The 20850-nt window shown below is 37.7% G+C and overlaps 1 protein-coding gene across 1 annotated transcript in view; it reads right to left on the bottom strand.

Annotated features, from left to right (window-relative positions):
- The window catches only part of LOC140055626 (prickle planar cell polarity protein 3-B-like), a 55622-nt gene that overhangs the window by 32825 nt on the left and 1947 nt on the right, over positions 1-20850 (bottom strand). Inside the window, exon 2 of the mRNA XM_072100968.1 lies at positions 1070-1155. Coding sequence (XP_071957069.1) covers positions 1070-1155 — 86 coding nt within the window. The remainder of the gene's footprint in view (positions 1-1069; positions 1156-20850) is intronic.

Genomic DNA, 20850 nt, shown 5'->3' with positions numbered 1-20850 from the left:
TTTCTGCATTATCAACAGTTGTTCCATCATCAGCTAACAGGTGTTGGCAAGAGATAAACTTGAGTACCTGCCAAACGCTGTTACCTCTATGATTTACCATTTGCACTGAACATTAACTTTCTCATATAATCCTTTCACAAAGCAATACACCGGTTCAGTGAGATGAAAATTAGTGAAAATTAACTTGCAAAATGAAGAGATGTTTATGATGTATCAAGAGAGGTGTTGTTGAAGGAAGTGTTGAAGTAGAATGGAATGGTTAAAAATAGTAGATAGAAGAAAGAACTGTTGAAAGCTCTGTCTACACTATCAAACTTTATGTGAAAACAAAATGTAATGTGCCCATATATGGACATGAAAATGTCATATCACTATCATGTTAAGCATATTACTATCATATTTGGGCACATCACAAACTAGTTTGATAGTGTAGACAGAGCTTAAGAGCTGCATCAGGGTTCATATTGTGGCTATGGCACCTTTTGCTCATTACAACTACAGAACTGGTTGTGTTTAAAGGTAAATCATCTGTATCCATTCATGATTGATCAGTTGACAATAAAAAATTAACGGGCTTGCAGCTAATTGAAACCTTGCCAATGTTACCATTATCATCCACTTCACATTTTGACATTGATAGTGGCTGACTTACTGCAGTAACATACCACAACATGATGGTACAGCCAAGAATATGTAAAGCTCTGTCTACACTATCTAGTTTGACAAAAAAAAGTGTGATGTGGCAAAATATAGTAGTAATATGCCAAAAGTTGGTAGTGATATGACATCATCATGTCCTTATATGGGTACATCACATTTTGTTGTCACATAAAGTTTGGTAGTGTAGACAGAGCTTAACTCATCTTCGTTTGTTTGTGATTGATCAGCTTGTAATAAAGAATTAAGTGGCTTGCATCTAATTGAAAACTCTTGCCAATGTTACCATTATCATCTACTTCACGTGTTCAACAACTTCATCATTGTCACACTAATCAATACAACAATCTCTGCGTCTTTTAATCAACTTATTTCTCTGTAAATAAATTCATAAAATAAACATTTTTCTTACCTCCACTTGTGTAAACTAAATCCTTGACAACGATCGCCACACCTTAAACATGATTGGCCTTTATCGATTTCTTCATAGCTGAAACGCTAAAGGAAAAACAAACAACAGTTTATTACAATGTTGTAATAACTTACACTCGAAAAGTTTGTATATAATGGTTATATGGGAGGGAGTGAAGATATAATGGAAAGGGTGTGAAGATATAATGGGAGGGAGTGAAGATATAATGGAAAGGGTGTGAAGATGTAATGGGAAGGGAGTGAAAATATAATGGAAAAAGTGTGAAGATATAATGGGAAGGGAGTGAAAATATAATGGGAGGGAGTGAAGATATAATGGGAGAGAGTGAAGATATAATGGGAGGGAGTGAAGATATAATGGAAAGGGTGTTAAGATATAATGGGAAGGGAGTGAAAATATAATGGGAGGGAGTGAAGATATTATGGGAAGGAGTGAAGATATTATGGGAAGGAGTGAAGATATTATGGGAAGGAGTGAAGATATAATGGAAAGGGTGTGAAGATATAATGGGAGGGAGTGAAGATATAATGGAAAGGGTGTGAAGATGTAATGGGAAGGGAGTGAAAATATAATGGAAAAAGTGTGAAGATATAATGGGAAGGGAGTGAAAATATAATGGGAGGGAGTGAAGATATAATGGGAGAGAGTGAAGATATAATGGGAGGGAGTGAAGATATAATGGAAAGGGTGTTAAGATATAATGGGAAGGGAGTGAAAATATAATGGGAGGGAGTGAAGATATTATGGGAAGGAGTGAAGATATTATGGGAAGGAGTGAAGATATTATGGGAAGGAGTGAAGATATAATGGGATGGAGTGAAGATATAATGGGATGGAGTGAAGATATAATGGGAAGGAGTGAAGATATAATGGGAAGGAGTGAAAATATAAAAGGAGGGAGTGAAGATATTATGGGAAGGAGTGAAGATATAATGGGATGGAGTGAAGATATAATGGGAAGGAGTGAAGATATAAAAGGAGGGAGTGAAGATATAATGGGAAAGAGTAAAAATATGCATATTTTTTTTTCAGAAAAGGTAAAAATAAATGTGTTATGTTTTTGGTCATTTTTCTGCCTTTAGTGATGTGGCTTTACAGAGGCTATTGCTTTTATTTCTATATCTTTACTTTGAATAAATTAATTAATTTTCAGTATATCAGAAACTGGGCAATTTAGAATTTGTTCTGCGCCTGTAAATTCATATTATATAATAACATTGTTTTCATGGATTCCATAAAATATAATATATTTTTTGGCATAACAATTTAAAAATAACCATTTCTTGCTCTTAATACTTTAAGGTAATTGGTATTTTAATTAAGCCTTTTGACTTTAATTGCTTGTACTTAACATTACATAGGCATACCTATGATACCTTTCACCTTTTGATTTACTCTGCTATTGTATACCAGTAATAAAGGTATAATGTTCCTATTTCAGAATTTCTTTTTACCTAAAGTTTGATGAGACTTGTGGTAGGATTTTAAAACTTATTTAAGTATGGTTGTAATTGTATATAAACTACTGTGTAGTAGCTTTGCGTCAGGGAGTTGAGTAATTGGTCAGATGTTTTTGCCCTACTCTATGAAGTAGGTATGAACGCCAGGTTAGTGATCTGGAGGTTGTGGGTTGAGTCCCAACCAAGAATTACTTGCGAATTTTTTCGAAAGTATTCTCAAATGTACTTAGTATGAAGTACAAATTACGTCGGAGTAGGGCAAAACATCTGACCAATTATTTAAGCATGATATTGATAGTCATTTTGATCAATGTTCCATTGTAAACTATGAATAAATATATTGGTTATGACATAATTTAAATGCTTTCATTGAGTAAAATTAAATACTGTAGTATTCCCTAAACTATATAATATAAATAAAACTAGGACTCTGCCAATCTATCCAACAATTAAAAACCATTTGCAGTGATTCATTGTTGTCTTTTCAACCATTAATTATATATTCATTCCAGACGAGAGGGGCGGAGTACTCTATAACATGTGTAATCCTGTAATGCTTTATTTACACCATAAGGTAATCTACTATTGTGGAATTATTATATATCAGATGTTCTCAGAGAATTATATTATTCTATAAAATTAAAAACATATGAAAAGAAAAAAAATCAAAACAGAAGTCGTATTTTACATAAAACCACTGCATATGCGCTGTGCACACAATTGTCAGTGCTATATTATCCAGTACCATAGGGACATTCCAGAATACAGCATCTCATGTGCATCACATGTGATGCCTATATCATGGAAGGTTAGGTTATTAGTTAGGGTCTATGATACAGTATCACATGTGAAACACATGAGATCCTGTATCACAGATTTGCTATGATTCTGGACAGAGAATCAGGTAGTCGTATTAACACCGTTTCAATTTTTTTTAAATTCATTTTTCTACAACACCCCTCCTCTCACAATAAACAATGGCTCGACTTCACAGTTTACAGCATTTCAAGTTTCTCCCATTATGGTAATATTGTACAAAATGTTTTGTCAGGCTATTCATATTTGCAATCACCATGCCACTTAATATCACTATACAGAAACGCAAATTTTATTTTTCATTGGGGAGTTTTATGTGGTTTGATATTGCTGGCTTGTTTAATCTATGTTACATCTGTTGTGTAATCCCATTGGACGATTCATGCTATGAATATTAACAGTATTTGCAGTACAGTACTACCTTCTGTATACAAAAATAAATTAAGTTACGTCAATCAGTAAAAACAGTGAAAAATTCTGTATAAATGTCATTTTGATGAAGATTAAAACCTATAAAATTTTAGCATGATTTATATTTTGGTATTCATTTTTATATCAAATCATTTTTTTTCCATTTTGATGTTGTATTTGTCAACAAAAGCATGCAGGTTTAAAATCAAAATGTATGAATCGATATCACAATATAATCATATTACATTTTATACTTGAATTACTAATACCATTATTAGTATTACTGCAATCCAATCAAATTATTCATATTCATATTAAATGACCTAGAAGATCAAATACACCAGGTAAACATGTTCTACTACGCTATGAATGATATTAGAAAGACTTGTTCTTGGAGCTACTGGTAGGCCTAGTGGTGCTACTGGTAGGCCTAGTGGTGCTACTGGTAGGCCTAGTGGTGCTACTGGTAGGCCTAGTGGTGCTACTGGTAGGCCTAGTGGTGCTACTGGTAGGCCTAGTGGTGCTACTGGTAGGCCTAGTGGTGCTACTGGTAGGCCTAGTGGTGCTACTGGTAGGCCTAGTGGTGCTGAAGTAGGTTTAATAATAATTATACTCTATACTAAACAGTAGAATCCCTCTTTTAAGACAAACAATAGAACACTGCTATATGGGACACCCCTATGATGGGATACCTCTATTCATATGTAACACACTTATAATGGGATACTGCTATTCATGTGACACCTCTATTCATGGGACACCTCTATTATTCATATGCGACACCCTATCATGGGATACTATAATGTGACACCTCTATTCATCCCTATCATGGGATACTTAGCTTTCTAACCGACCCATAACATCAAGCAAGTATCAAGCAAGTATGTGATACCTCTATTTATGTGACATCTCATCGTGGGATACCCCTATTCATCTGTGACACCCCTATCATGTGACATCCCTATGATGGGACACACCTATCATGCGACACCCCTATCATGTGACACCCATATCATAGGACACCTCTATTCAAGTAACATCCCTACAGTATCTCTGTACTGAATACTGATTCTTTTTTTGAGCGTGATGAAGATGTTAGAACACGTGGTCATTCTTTTAAATTGAAATTTAAGTTCTCACGCACAAATTGGATGAGGGACTCATTTGGTCGAAAAGCTATTATATTATGGAATTCGTTATCGGAGGATGTAGTAGCTTCAAGATCAACCAATCAATTTAAGTCCGGTCTTGAACGGGCATGGTCCAACCACCCTCTTAAATTTGCGCCATATTCAAGAGTTGATGTAATTATCAAGAGGGGCTTATAGGCATAGCCTAGCCTCGACTCCGGACCCAGCATTGCTGAGCTCCGGAAACAAGTAAACAAGTAAGTAAACAGAATTCAGTACATTTGAAACCCAGGTTTGGTCACCCTAAAATAGTAACTACAAATAAAACAAATATAATTATCAGAATATGATGTGTCAAATTACATCTACCTCCTGTGGTCAATTTTATCTTTGTAATAAACACATGCTGACACAAAAAAAGCAGAAAATTGAAAGATGTTGAAGATCTGTAATTGTACGCTCCGTGGAGGCCTGTACACACACCTACATATTCTTATAAGTAAATGTACTGTAAATATTTATATCACACAAATAAAACAGTGACAACATATTTTAACCTGTTATGTAAAAGCTTCATATAACTAAACAATTCTTTTCAGAACTAATAGACCTGGTATACTGCAAAATTCATATCAACATTTAATTTCACCATGCAAACCTTTAAACAATATAACCTTCATATAGTAGCAATTATGGTTTAATGCCATTTTTGGGCATAGTTCATGGACTATACCATTTATGAAGAGGGGTGTTCAATGAAAATGTTTACTTTTCGAGTTAAATCTCGCTCTTTGAGGAGAAAGGAATATTGTCGGTTTATCCAGGTAAGCTAGGCACAAAATGGATAAAGTTTTTATTTGTAATTGTAATTAACAAGAGTTTAATAAAAAAAAAACTGATAAAGTCACTGACGATGAATTATGTGAAACTTTCAGCTGAAGAGTTCCATCGGGTACAATTATTTTGTAGGATTTTTAATCCAATGAAAATGTCATCATAATTACGTTAGTACGTACTTAAGATTCAAGGTAGTGACTTTGACCACCAGATTGATCATTGAGTTCATTAATCTTGCATATATTATATCTATACAGTATAACTCCTATTATGGGGACACCTTCGGGCCCCAACAAAGTGTTCCCTTATGTCCTCTAAATAGGGGTTGATACCCCCTCGTTCGTTTAACAGGAAAGTGTCTCTTAGTAGGGTGTCATCTAAATAGGGTTTGATTGTAGTGAAAGTGACGGGGTGTCCCAAACAAACATCTCACCTCAACGAGGAGAAAGGCTATTGTCGGTTTACCCAGGAAAGCTAGGCACGAAATAGATTAGAATATTATCAATATTCAGTTGTATGTTACAAATATTCCTCTACAAATTTAAAACGAAGTGGTCGGTCCAAAGAAAAATTAATTTAATAAAAATAGTACATATACTTTAGTGGCTAGCTTACTACATAGAGTTTACACTATTGGTATTGGATACCAACAGAGAGAAGATATTGGCTAGAATAGCCTTAGGCTATCTATGTCAGTTGTCTTTCAGATTTAGCATAACATTACACTGGCACCCTGTGTGATTGTACCACCATTATATATATAGAATGCAGACCATTATCTAAACAAGGCTACAGGAGATTTAGCGATCACCTTCAGAGAGAAAAAAAACAGCACAGTACTTCAATATATTGTTTACAATCAAACAACTTTTTGTTGTGTCATCATTGTATCAAATTCTCAGTATGTTTTTAAAACTAAACAAACTGCAAGATGTTTGCAAATGGGACTCATCTCCAGATCACAAGCCTGGCACTCATATTTTGTAGAATTTTCTCCAGAGGTGCAAAGTAAAACAATATTTTCACCTCACCAATTCAACCTTCGCTCTATGTTCCTTGGTAAAAAAAAATTCAATATGACCTGACAAAGATAATCTGTTATGATTACGCTTCTACAAGACTAATTAGCAGTGGAACACACAGGGTAATTAGTATGCACATTATCCTAGAAAAGTGTGACTGTAACGCAATATGCTGATACGTTACGTTGACCAAATCATTTGATAAAAAATCAGAATCTAGAATCAAAATTGGATATCATCTTAGAAATCTGAGACGAAAATGCAAGATACAAAATACAACACTATTTTGCTAAAATTTCAATTTTATTTTAAAAATAATTCTGTGTTAAAATCAACTGGATAAATTAAAACAAAAAATATTTACAGTTCTCTTCCAGTTTGCATAATTTTAATAGTGGTTATATGTTTCAATTTCAGTTCAGTTTAGTTACTCACGCATTTACTTATATATATATATATATAATCGAGTTCGAACAATGCCATGAAAGCCCCAGTGGTCTAATGGTTAGGACATCTGCATATCAAGCAGGCGGTCCGAGTTCGAGTCTCGGTTGGGGCGACTTTTTCTCATTCTCACAGATTTCCTCATCTTTATCGTTTCAAATTAATTAATTAAATTTCAGTATATCACCGGGCGGTTTAGAATTAATGTTCATTGCCTGATGTGTTTATATATATATATCTCATAATAATGATAATAATCATATATATGTCATAATATACATCTTTTACATATTGGATATTAAGCAAGTAAAAACAACTCAAGTATACATTAGGTTGCTCTAGTAAAATACTTATATATAGGATATGTTACACTATTTGGAAAGGGGTGTTCAATGATAATTTCTACTTTTCGCGTGATATCTAGCTCTTTGAAGAGAAAGGGCCATTGTCAGTTTATCCAGGTAAGCTAGGCACGAAATAGACATAAAATTATATAAAGTGATCCAAAACAATGACACAGTGTGGCCTTAAACATGAGATATTTTAAAATTGTATAAATGAGTATGATGGGTAAATAATCCCAATGACATTGATGACAATGACAATGGTATTAATATTTTAAAATATAAAAACCAGACAATTAAGAAAATATCAAACACATTGTATAATCATTGTCTAACATTTCAGAAAAATATACTGCACAGTCAAAAAAGTAGGGTCACAAATTTGACAATGGGTGGTAGATCACATTGGGTAACCTACCTATCACCTTCCACTAAAGGCATTGTATAATCATTGTCTGAGGTTTCAGAAAGATTGAGATGGCATTGACAAAGATCAGACTAATAATATTTTAAAATATAAAAACCTTCATGAAATATTAAAATCATTTATCAAGGCATTGATAATTTAAAAGCCATTGTCCAAGGTTTCAGTAAAATCGATCAACAAGAAATATTTAATTTTCGGAAGATGATATTGACAAAGAGGAATAAATTATCCAAAATACTGTATATACAAAATCATTAAAATATTAAATTAAATGTTGTATCCAAGGATTTAGAAAATACAATTAGGAAAACATTTTTTATTTATTTTTAAGCCCTGTCTACACTATCAAATGTTATGTGACAAAAAATGCGATGTGCCCATAATATGGACATCAGATGATGTCATATTTTTCATTAAAGAAAATTTTTCTTTAACATTTTAAAATAATTCTACAAATGTGAAGTTATTTTTCCATGGTTAAATTGAAACACAAATCAGCAGCAAGAATCAATGAGAGACGAGATAGGACAATACAATAGAATAGATATCTGATAGATAGATTTGTATTCATCTTCAGTCACAGTATTTTGATTATAAAATAAAATTGTAAAGGCCTAAACTACAGAAACCATTGTGAAAAGTGTAGCATATTAGTCGCTACTGAAGTCAGGCTCATTAATAATCCGAATGCTATTAGCGATTGTACGAGGTTGCGATCATTTTGAGGCGAATTATCAATCTAGATACTGAATATCATTAACTGCCTTTCACGCTAATATACAGGTGTGTTCCGCAGGTCAACTCAACATTTTATGATGTTTCATATATTGTTTCTATTCTGCCATACGTACAGCAGTAGCACTATTAATTAACTGCTTGATACAATGGTGTTTTAATTCAATTTGATTATCAAACCAAAATATCTTTAGTTTTTAAAAATTAGACAATTCTTAAATGCAAATATGACAGTTTGATATTAAACCAAAAATATATTAAATACCTTAAATAGTTTTAAAAACACACAATTCTTAAAATTTAAATAAGTATGGCAGTCTGGGTAAACAATGTTATCAGATTTTTCAGCATAATAAACCTTATCTATTATACCCCCCCCCCCCCCCTGCCTAAAAAAAAAGATTGATATACTGCACAGGCAAAAACGTAGGGGACGCAAATTAGACAAAAAGTTGCAGATCAGATTGGGTAACCAGTCTATCACCATATATCTCAATGTGTTTATATATCATAAGAGCAACAATAATTACTGCAGTTAGCATGTTATAATTGCTGCAGTAATTAAATGTTAATAGTTGTAGCTAGTCTTAATTTTACTGTCAGTAAAATACAACACACTGGATACGGTCTGATTGGACAGAAACACACACAATCGGCATTAAGCCTTGCTGACCTTTGGAATTCATAGACAATATAAAACGGTACGATACAAATCAATTTGTGGGAATAAGCAACAATACCAAAGTTCAAATTGTCTACAAAATGTAGGTTTATAGCAGGTATAGACTTTGATGAATGTTATGCAACCTAGTTGAAAGTGACAAAACCTCTTGCAACATTAATTAATTAACATTGTAAAGTTTAGTAGTAATCAAAGCTGAACATAACAAATACACATGGGATGTACCATTATCTGATGGGGGTGTTTCATAAACTTTATATATTCCAATTCTAGCTCTCTTCTCAGAGAGAATAGGCCAATGTCGTTTTATCCAGCAACTAGGCACGAAATAGACTTCTAAACCCTGTTATATACGGAGTATTATTTAATTTAGAAATAATAAAGATGAGGAAATCTGTGAGAATGAGAAAAAGCCATCTCAAAATTAGAATAACATGCAAAATATATTTTAGGGATGTCAAACATCCACTAGGGTAACATTCTAGTATACTACACATAACAGGCAAGAAAATCAATAAACCATTATCTTTCTAAATTTTCATGTAGTTACTATTTTGACAAATTCATTAACCAAATCCCTGTCTACACTACCAAACTTTATGTGACACAAAAATGTGATGTGCCCATATATGGACATGATGATGTCATATCACTATCATATTTGGGCACATCACTACCATATCTAGGCATATCACTACCATATTTGGGCACATCAAACTTTTGTTGTCAAACTAGTTTGATAGTGTAGACAGAGCGTTAGGTTGATTAATATTCAATCTATCCCATGCTATTAAGTTATTGATTGAAATTTAATGCAATAACTTAGTGTAAACAAATTATGGATTGAGATCAAATCCTTAATGTATACATTATGTTTTACATTGATAAATATCAACAAGTTATGACTTTGTTGAAATGGTATATAGTCCCATTACACCTTAAATCCCAAATGCGCTTACTTTAAAAAATAAATATAACTAATTATCATCAAGAATAGCTGTTTTTATCAATTTCATTCACAAATGCGAGCATGACTCTTTTAAACTTTCAATCATTAAATGTAATTATAGGGAGATAATCAACAGCAATGATTTAAAGGTCAAATAGAAGTAGAACACGTTTACTCTCCCTTTAATCATCTAGTGTTATCAGCTGTAGAAGCAAACTGATGAAATTTAAACCTACACATTAGTACGTCCTAGATAATATGAAATCACTTTTTATCTTCCAATGGTAGTGATAACGGCAATTTGTAACTTAATGTATTTACGCCTTTTTATTTATCTTCTATGGCAGTTTTTTTTTAAATGCAAAATTGTGTTAATACACACTGTTTGTACACCACTTTTCCACTAAATTCTATAAACCAGGCTTGGATGGAGGAGATTCAGATTCAGATTCGATTTATTAAGTCATTCATACATATAGTACAATGATAAGCGTTTTCTTGGAAGAAAAACACAAGCAAAACAATACACATATAATATAGAAGGCATATAATGTTAGTGATATCATGAAATAAATTAAATTTAAATCTTTATAGGATGAACCTATTTTTTTTAACGAAAAGTGCCAGAATATAATAATCTGTCAAAAATAGACATCAAAATGTCATTTTAGCTATCAATGGGGTGACCTAAACACTACCCCTGGATTCACTGCTTAAAATGTTATGATTACGTCGACAAAATAAATGTATATCAAAGAAAGTTTGCAATAATAATAATAATAATAAATTCAGTGTTTGGCAAATTTATACTAATTTAAATATTCATGTACTTGAATTAAATTACTGCCAACTTTATCAAAGGACTGACTGCCAGACTGACATATCAATTGTAAGTAGCCTCGTCTTTGTACCTACATCTGTACATCAATTGTAGCCATTAACATTGAATTACAAGAAATGATTGATTATTTTAGTGATTTTATGATTTGCCATCGTCGTCATGTTCATGCTACGCATAATGCTCACATACTCGCTGTAATGTAAACAACATTACTTGCTCCCGGGTAACACGGTCCAATCAATTCATTGTTCGGTGAAAGAATAATTATCGAGCGAAACTCATTGAAACAGATATGTGGAGAAACATTGGGAAACTAGTGCATAACAGCGAGCGGCTGTTTCTCCCAAGTTAATCCTCTGACAGGAGTGGATGGTGGAATAATTAGGCAATGATGCATATCATAATATGGAAAGGCTCATTAAAGCATAGATCATTACAGCATGTGTGCCTCTTTTGTCTGATGCCTCGGCTCATAATTTGACTCTTGTAAATGTGTGAAAAGTTAGTGCATCATGCATTCTGATTTTAATGCTTGAATTTATAAAGACTACTTAAAATTATTACAGCAACACATCACAAAATCATGGTACAAATAATGTATGTTTATGAGTTAGATGGTGAGAATATTTCATGAGCTAAATGGAAATAATTAAATCATGAGTTGAATGGGTAGAATATGTCATGAGTTGAATGGCAAGAATATTTCAATAGTTGACTGAATCTATTTAACAAGGCTGAGTTGAGTTAAATAGGAACAGTGTTGGTATAAATACTCCAATTCAAACATCTACGAGTGCCGATCACGAAATCTATTAGTTCCACTTATTCTGGATAAACCAATGTTACTTCAAAGAGAGGATACATTTTATACAAAGAGAAGAAATCAGTTGAATCATCACCCCTATCAGATAATGGAACCATCGAGTCATAGAGATCTTTATTTCAGCCAAATTATAATAAAAGCCAGCACACAATACCTCTGACTGCTTACCTTTCAGGTTATATTAAAGACTCTAAATGTGTTGGGAAAAAAAACTAACAATGCTTTAGTTATGAAAGCAAGAATGATTACTAGAAAATGAGCATTGGATTCATCATCCCATTTGCAAATTAGATGAAAGTCATAATACAATTAAACAGTAAATTGGTTTTAATTATTTCTTTATTAATTGGTAATTTAATTTTATGGATTGATTCATGCAAATAAGATTAGATTAAATGTTTATTATAAGCAGAACCCCTCTTTTGAGAGTCAATATGTGTAATATTATTTTAATATGGTCAGAATATTTATATTATGTGGGGTTTAAACCAGATTTATATTTTACTAATATGGTCAGAATATTTATATTATGTGGGGTTTAAACCAGATTTATATTTTACTAATATGGTCAGAATATTTATATTATGTGGGGTTTAAACCAGATTTATATTTTACTAACGGTCAGAATATTTATATTATGTGGGGTTTAAACCAGATTTATATTTTACTAATATGGTCAGAATATTTATATTATGTGGGGTTTAAACCAGATTTATATTTTACTATTTGGTCAGAATATTTATATAATGTGGGGTTTAAACCAGATTTATATTTTACTAATATGGTCAGAATATTTATATTATGTGGGGTTTAAACCAGATTTATATTTTACTAATATGGTCAGAATATTTATATTATGTGGGGTTTAAACCAGATTTATATTTTACTAATATGGTCAGAATATTTATATTATGTGGGGTTTAAACCAGATTTATATTTTACTAATATGGTCAGAATATTTATATTATGTGGGGTTTAAACCAGATTTATATTTTACTAATATGGTCAGAATATTTATATTATGTGGGATTTAAACCAGATTTATATTTTACTAATATGGTCAGAATATTTATATTATGTGGGGTTGAAACCAGATTTATATTTTACTAATATGGTCAGAATATTTATATTATGTGGGGTTTAAACCAGATTTATATTTTACTAATATGGTCAGAATATTTATATTATGTGGGGTTTAAACCAGATTTATATTTTACTAATATGGTCAGAATATTTATATTACACAAACCAACAGTGGTGTTGGTAGTCTATGAGTGCCGCTTACCTGGATAAACCAACATAAGCCTCTCTCTTCGACGAGAGGTAAACATTACGAAAAGAAGAACATTAATAACATTAATTTTTCCCCACCCCCGTCGGATAATGGATCAGTCCGCCACCAGTACGCCCTCAAGTGAGACACACCCACTTATCATCGTCATCATTTCTCAAGACCACCTGCCTGAGGGGACGGTAGGGAGGGCGTTTATCCAGGTAAGCGGCACTCATAGACTACCAACACCACTGTTGGTTTGTGTAGTCTATATCGTGCCTAGCTTACCTGGATAAACCAACATAAGCCAGTGTAGCACCGGACTAGAGTCTAGTCGGAGGCGGGAGGCAAGGTAAACATTGTCATACATACCTAGTGTCTGGGCTTCAAGATTGAAGCCGCCACCGTAGACTGGTTTGCGGAGGTATCCGACAGGTAGTGGGATGTGAAGGTGGACTGTGATCGCCACCATGCCGCTTGCAGGATGTCTGGAAGGGGCACCCCAGCAAACAGCGCCCATGAAGCGGCTATGCCACGCACTTGGTGCATATGTGCCGGAGGAGGCGTATTTGTGGAGTCGTAACCAGCCCGGATGGCTGCCACGACCCAGTTTGCCAGCGTCGACCGAGCAGCCGGTCGGAAGGGTGCAACTGTCGATACGAACAGATGTGACGCTGAGACCCGAATGGACTCTGTGCGTTTGATGTAAAACTTTAGTGCCCGCACCGGGCACCAAAGTCTGTCTTCCTCAACCCCTGAATATGCAGCAATGGTGGGAATAAACACAGTCGGCGGCGAGAAGTTCAATGTCTGAGATTTTGCAAGGAAATCTTTCCTAAAAACCAACCGCGCGCCACCCCGTTCAAACCTGATGTGCCCTGGCTCCAGAGAAAGAGCGTGCAGTTCACCTCTGCGCTTGCACGAGGCTAGTGCAATCAAAAAGGCAGTTTTGAGAGTCAGGTTGTAAAGTGATGCCCTACTCAGGGGCTCGAAGGGTGGACGCATAAGAGCGGCTAGGACGACATTGACGTCCCAACGTGGAATCAGGGCCTTAGTAGGAGGCCGTTCTCGAAACATCCCGCGAAGCAAACTGGAAATTGCAGGGGATGAAGAGATGGTCGAGCCGTCTTTAAAGTTGGGAATTACTGCAGCCAAGGCAGACCGAGAGCCGGATACGGTGCGAACCTGCAGACCTGACTCAAACAGGTAATGTAGGAAAGCGCAGACCTGGCCCAAAGTCACTTTCATAGGGTCGGTCTTCTGGCGCTTGCACCATTCGAAAAAGTGTTTTAATCGGCTATTGTAGACAGCAAGAGTGGATTCCCGTCGGGATTTCGCCGCGAGGGCGGCCGGACCATCTGGAATGCCTGAGTCTCTGAAACGATCCCTGACAATGGCCATACAGTCAGGTCGAGGGATATGAGGTTCGGTAGAGCAAACCGAGCTCGGCCCTGCGTCAGCAAGTCGTTCCGAATCGGAAGACGTAACGGCTGATCGTACAGAAGGCCTAGAAGCAGTGGAAACCACGGCTGCCTGGGCCAATACGGCGCTATTAGTAGGACTCGGCATTGATGGCGCTGAATGTGCGTCAGTACCAGTGGCAGTATTGAAATCGGTGGAAAGGCATATGCCCAAAGGTTGTCCCATGGTATGGACAGGGCATCCACCGCCCACGCATGTGCATCCCGATATCGACTGCAGAACGTCGGGAGCTGCGTGTTGCCTGACGTCGCAAACAGATCTACATGGGGCCGCCCAAAGTGGTTGAAGATTTGGGTGGCGATTATTGGAAGGAGACGCCATTCCGTAGGACGTAGAAGTGGACGGGACAGTGCGTCCGCCACTATGTTCAGACGACCCGCAATGTGGGCCGCTGACAGTTGGATGTTGTGTCTTATACACCACATTAGCAACGTCCACGTGTGGCAACATAGCGTGGGGGACCGTGTACCCCCTTGCCTGTTTATGTATGCCACGACGGTTGTGTTGTCGGAATTGACGAGAACATGGCGATTTGCCAGATGGGGAAGAAGAGCCTCCAACGAGCGCTCGACTGCCCATAGTTCGAGCAGGTTGATGTGGGCGCGCGTCTCCTCGGGCGACCAGAGGCCGGAGACGCGAATGTCCGGAGACGGTATGTGACCGCCCCAGCCTACTTCGGATGCGTCCGTTTCCACACGGACATCCGGAATTGACCTTTGTATAGGTGTGCCCACAAGTAACCTGTCTTCCACGAGCCACCATTCGAGATGCGAGATAATGAACGCATTCGTTGGAACCACTTTGTGTAGAGAGTCTGATCTTGGGCGGTACGCTGCCAGAAGGTGCAGATGTAGAGGCCGCATCCTTAACCGGCAGAACGGAACGAGGGCGACGAAGCTGGCCAGTGACCCCAAGGTGCGTAGCCAGTCGTACGCCGTCGGAGCCTGAGCATTGATAAGATGTAGCACTGCAGTTCTTGCCTTGGCCACACGCTCGATGGATGGGCACGCACGGCCCGTAACCAAATTTATTTGGGCTCCGAGATACAGAGGGTTCTGAGAAGGGAGAAGACATGACTTCTCCTCGTTTATTATGAACCCTGCTTGTTCCGTCACGAGGCGGACAAAAGATAAGCTGCTCAGCAGCTGGTCCCTGGACTGGGCCACGATCAACCAATCGTCTAAGTACATGAAAACTCTGATGCCGTGTTGATGAAAGAACGCCGCCAGGGTTCTCACTAGACGAGTAAACACTCGTGGGGCCGTTGAGAGGCCGAACGGCAGAGCTACGAATTGGTATACCTGATCGTGAATGCGGAAGCGCAGCCAACTCTGGTGTTCTTGCGCAATAGGCACGTGAAAGTACGCGTCTTTCAAGTCTATTGTGGCTGCCCAGTCCCCTCGTCTTAGCCCCAACAGGATAGATGAGACAGTCTCCATCCTGAACCTGCGGGGCCGGATGTACCGCTTGTTCAGACTTTTGAGGTTTAGGATGGGTCGCCAATCGCCCGATTTTTTCTGGGCGAGGAAAACGGTGGATTCGTGTCCCGGGATCGTAAGTTGTTCTTTTTGAACATGCACCACAGCTCCTTTCTGGAGCAGTGCTTCGAGGCCCGTCATGAGCGCTTGACTCTTTTCCGGCTCTGACGGAATCCTCGTGTGCCGGGCACCTCCGCTCACCGGAGGGCTCGAGAATTCGATACGATACCCGTGTGTCACGGTGGAGAGAACCCATCTGTCTGTGGTCAGGGTCTCCCAAACCCGTGAAAACCGTTTCAAGCGACCCCCCACCTGCCCGCCCTCGCTTGGAGGGACGGGCGTCCCCGGGCCGTCACCGGCGCTTCACATTATAATACCGGCGACCACTTCTGTTGGTGGCGCCTTTGCCACCCCTATTTCGCATTCCGCGAGGGGGGTGTGAAGCCTGTCTTGATGTAGAAGCCTGACTTTGCATAGGCTGAGCCGGTGGCGGCGGGGGAGGCTGCATCTGCTGAGGAGCAGCAGGGACAGGCGGCGGTCGTGCGGCTGTCCTTGAGCGTGAATTGCTAGCTCGGCGTTTTTGCGGGAAGCGCGCTCTTGTCTCCCGACGAGCTTCCCTCTCACGAGCCCATTTATCCTCCTTCTGTGAGAAGGAGCCAAAGAACAAGTCCTGCGCCCCGAAGGAGTCAGACGTAGTAAACCTACGGAAATCGGTCGGTGCGATGTCAGTTGCACCCAAGACGTTAACGCGACGGGCCGCGGCCGCAGACAATGAGATCGTTGCCTGTTGATCAACAACCAGGCCCATGATCTGCTGCAGTAGAGCTATCACGTCCGAATCGCCCTGAGGCGGATGTTCTGGATCAGCCAGAAAGGATAGCAAGTACCCGGCCATAGAGGCGGCTCTAAGCGTCTCGCGTGCGGCCCTGTCGACGGACGTAAGGACGTCCTCTGTCCGGGATTCCGAAGGCTTCAAAAAATTAGTCCTGGACGGGTCCAGGTTCTGGTCCTCACGGACCCGTTCCTTCGCTGCCTCCGGGACGCTCGGCGCCGCGATGTACAGTTCGAATTGTTTCTGCGGCACCGGAAAAGCCGATGACAGGCTATAAGGCATAGGCCTACGAATCTTGGACTCCTTAGCGATCAGCTCCACACGTTCCACAAGTTCTGGATCGAGAGGCGTAACCGGACACGAAGATACCTTCTTAAAGGGCGTGCGTACGCCAAAAGTGGAAAACCGCTTAGACGAAGGAGTATGCTTAGGCTCTCGATACGTGAAATCGACGCCGAGAAAGGACAGCACCGCGGGGACCGTCCGCATAACTAGCGCCTGCAGACCTTCCTCCCCTGGCCCGGCCTGCTCTCGTAAGCTATCTCTATCATCGTCAGAGAGCGAGGCCATCGTCCTGTCACTATCGTAATCCCTTTGCCGGACGGACGAACCATCGAAAAACGAGGTCTGCTGTGGGCCAACATCAATGTATGGAATATGGGGAGGAGGTCTAATCTGAGAGGGTACCTCAGGCTCATCCCTCGGCAGAGCTCTCACAGCTGCAACAATGGCTTGCAGTAACCCCGGAGAAAACTCATTCACCCCCGGAACCGCAGAGGCCGCAGCCGGTGCAGGCATATCTGGAAGGCTAACTTCCGGCGCGACGACAGGAGGGCCTGCCGTATCAACGGTACCCACCTCCGAAGGTGGTACCGCTTCCGTGCGCTCTTTAGGCTTAGGGATCGATTTGAACTTGGACGGTGTCCAGCGGACACAAACATCGCACGGCGACAACTCGGTACACGTGCGGCAATTTATACACTCCAAGTGGCGGTCCCACTTCACGGTAGAGCGGGGACCCCTACATTTAATACAGTCCTGCTTAGGCATGGTGATCTAACAGACCTACTTTTCCCCACTAGCCTAACGAACAACAAAAGATCTTCCAGTATTTCTATCCAGGTGAAACACACTGGATAACGGCTTACAACGCTAAATTTTAACTCCTGGCAACTAGCCAAGGGTAACGATTCTAAACGTATCCACCACAAGATAACGATCTACTACACTTAGCTTCGTTTTCTTGCTCTATTCTTCTCTTCCAGTCTACAGTATAAAGGTCTTTATCGCAAATTCCTCAGGAATTCCAGGAATGTGTTCAAAAAAGACGTGCGTACACAACGACGTTACGAAAAGAAATGATGACGATGATAAGTGGGTGTGTCTCACTTGAGGGCGTACTGGTGGCGGACTGATCCATTATCCGACGGGGGTGGGGAAAAATTAATGTTATTAATGTTCTTCTTTTCGTAATGTTTACCTCTCGTCGAAGAGAGAGGCTTATGTTGGTTTATCCAGGTAAGCTAGGCACGATATAGACTATGTGGGGTTTAAACCAGATTTATATTTTACTAATATGGTCAAAATATTTATATTATGTGGGGTTTAAACCAGATTTATATTTTACTAATATGGTCAGAATATTTATATTATGTGGGATTTAAACCAGATTTATATTTTACTAATATGGTCAGAATATTTATATTATGTGGGGTTTAAACCAGATTTATATTTTACTAATATGGTCAGAATATTTATATTATGTGGGGTTTAAACCAAATTTATATTTTACTAATATGGTCAGAATATTTATATTATGTGGGGTTTAAACCAGATTTATATTTTACTAATATGGTCAGAATATTTATATTATGTGGGGTTTAAACCAGATTTATATTTTACTAATATGGTCAGAATATTTATATTATGTGGGGTTTAAACCAGATTTATATTTTAATAATATCGTTTTTTTCAGTCGCATTTACACTAGTAATATTACTGTGCCAATAAATTCTAAGAAAACATTCAATGGAATTATTTTTAAATCGTACAATATCCAATCAGCTAATTATGTAGTTGACATTTTCTTCTTTGTTGAATGAATGTCATGGATCAAACTCAATTCAGGAGCAAAACAGTAATTGTGCTATGGGCAGTAGGTTGAATGTGAACAGGGTCTTAGTTATATCTCATAGATCAAACTCAATTCAGGCGCAAAACAGTAATTGTGGTACGGGCAGTATGTTGAATGTGAACAGGGTCTTAGTTATATCTCATAGATCAAACTCAATCCAGGAGCAAAACAGTAATTGTGCTACGGGCAATAGGTTGAATTTGAACAGGGTCTTAGTTATATCTCATAGATCAAACTCAATTCAGGAGCAAAACAGTAATTGTGCTACGGGCAATAGGTTGAATGTGAACAGGGTCTTAGTTATATCTCATTGATTCAAAGTATGTTTTAATAGTACATGGCCTATTTGACCTCTGCAACCATGCTGTTGTTTTATCTGTCAAAACATGACACGATTATTAGGCACATCAACAATGACTTATATCCCTTTAACATTATTTTATCTTATAAAATGGTTAGTATGTCTGCATACTAGCTGAATGGTTCCAAGGTTTTAAATCTTGGTTCGGTTTTTTTCAAATTCTCAGATTTCCTGGTATTACACATTTAAAAATTAAATTAATTTCCAGTATATTTTTGGAGTTTTCCATACATATTAATTAATTTTAATTTTAATATACTGTGTAATGTGTCAAATTATTGATGACAATTTTGGGAGTGGAGTTGAAAGAGTCGTGAGTTACAACCCCCCCCCCCCCCCCCCCGGCACTAGATCAGGATTGAACCCTTGACCTTGGGATTGGAAGGCAAGCACGTTAACCACCAAGCTACAGCTCCACTATAATAAAATGATTAAATTACATTGTATGCTACTTAACCTAATATAATTAATAATACTTTATACCATAAATATTTTACAATAAGATAATATTTCATTCATAACAAGATTTGGCTTACACGATGACGTTAGTTGAGGAAACTAGACACTTATATGACACATAAGTTATCATATTATTACGCTTCTCATTCATTGATGAGGGAAAACTTTTAAACTTTGTTGATATAGGCCTACATGATTATATTTGGGGCTAATTAACAGGTCTTGATAACAGCCAAGGCCTACTAGCATAGGTGTTTAGCACCTGTTTGGTCTTTCCTTGCCTTTTATATTTGTTTTGTTTTCTTTGTATTGTATATGGCAGACAATTGAATTTAAAAAAAAATATATATCACTGTATCCGCTAACTACATTTATAAATGATATATTCAGTTATAACCCTTTCATCTTAATTCTTTATCTTTTGAAACGGATATAAATAAGTATGAAACGCAACCGAGAGATAAAAATATGTAAATAGTAGATGTCTACAAACTGGGTTTATTGTCTATTGTAGAATGATAGGTACTGTAAGATAGTATTGTTAATATTAATATAAATCAATATTTATATTTTACAGGGGTGGTTACTAGTTTGTGTTGAGATAGAGGTTCAGTGTCGGACCATGTTTATAAACAAACATATGAGCTGGTAAAACTATTTATTCAATTCCATTCAATCTTTTATTTCGGAATCTCTGGTCCATAGAAAGTAATAAATGGCATTCATATTATATTTATCCTTTCGTACTGAAAAGGTAAAACAACTATATTACTTATATGGCCGTGTATAGTTCCATGCCTGATTGCACTAGAAATGTAAA

The sequence above is a fragment of the Antedon mediterranea genome, chromosome 7 (assembly GCF_964355755.1).
Source record: "Antedon mediterranea chromosome 7, ecAntMedi1.1, whole genome shotgun sequence".
In the NCBI taxonomy this organism is placed as follows: Eukaryota; Metazoa; Echinodermata; class Crinoidea; order Comatulida; family Antedonidae; genus Antedon; species Antedon mediterranea.
This window is presented reverse-complemented; position numbering and strand designations above follow the sequence as displayed.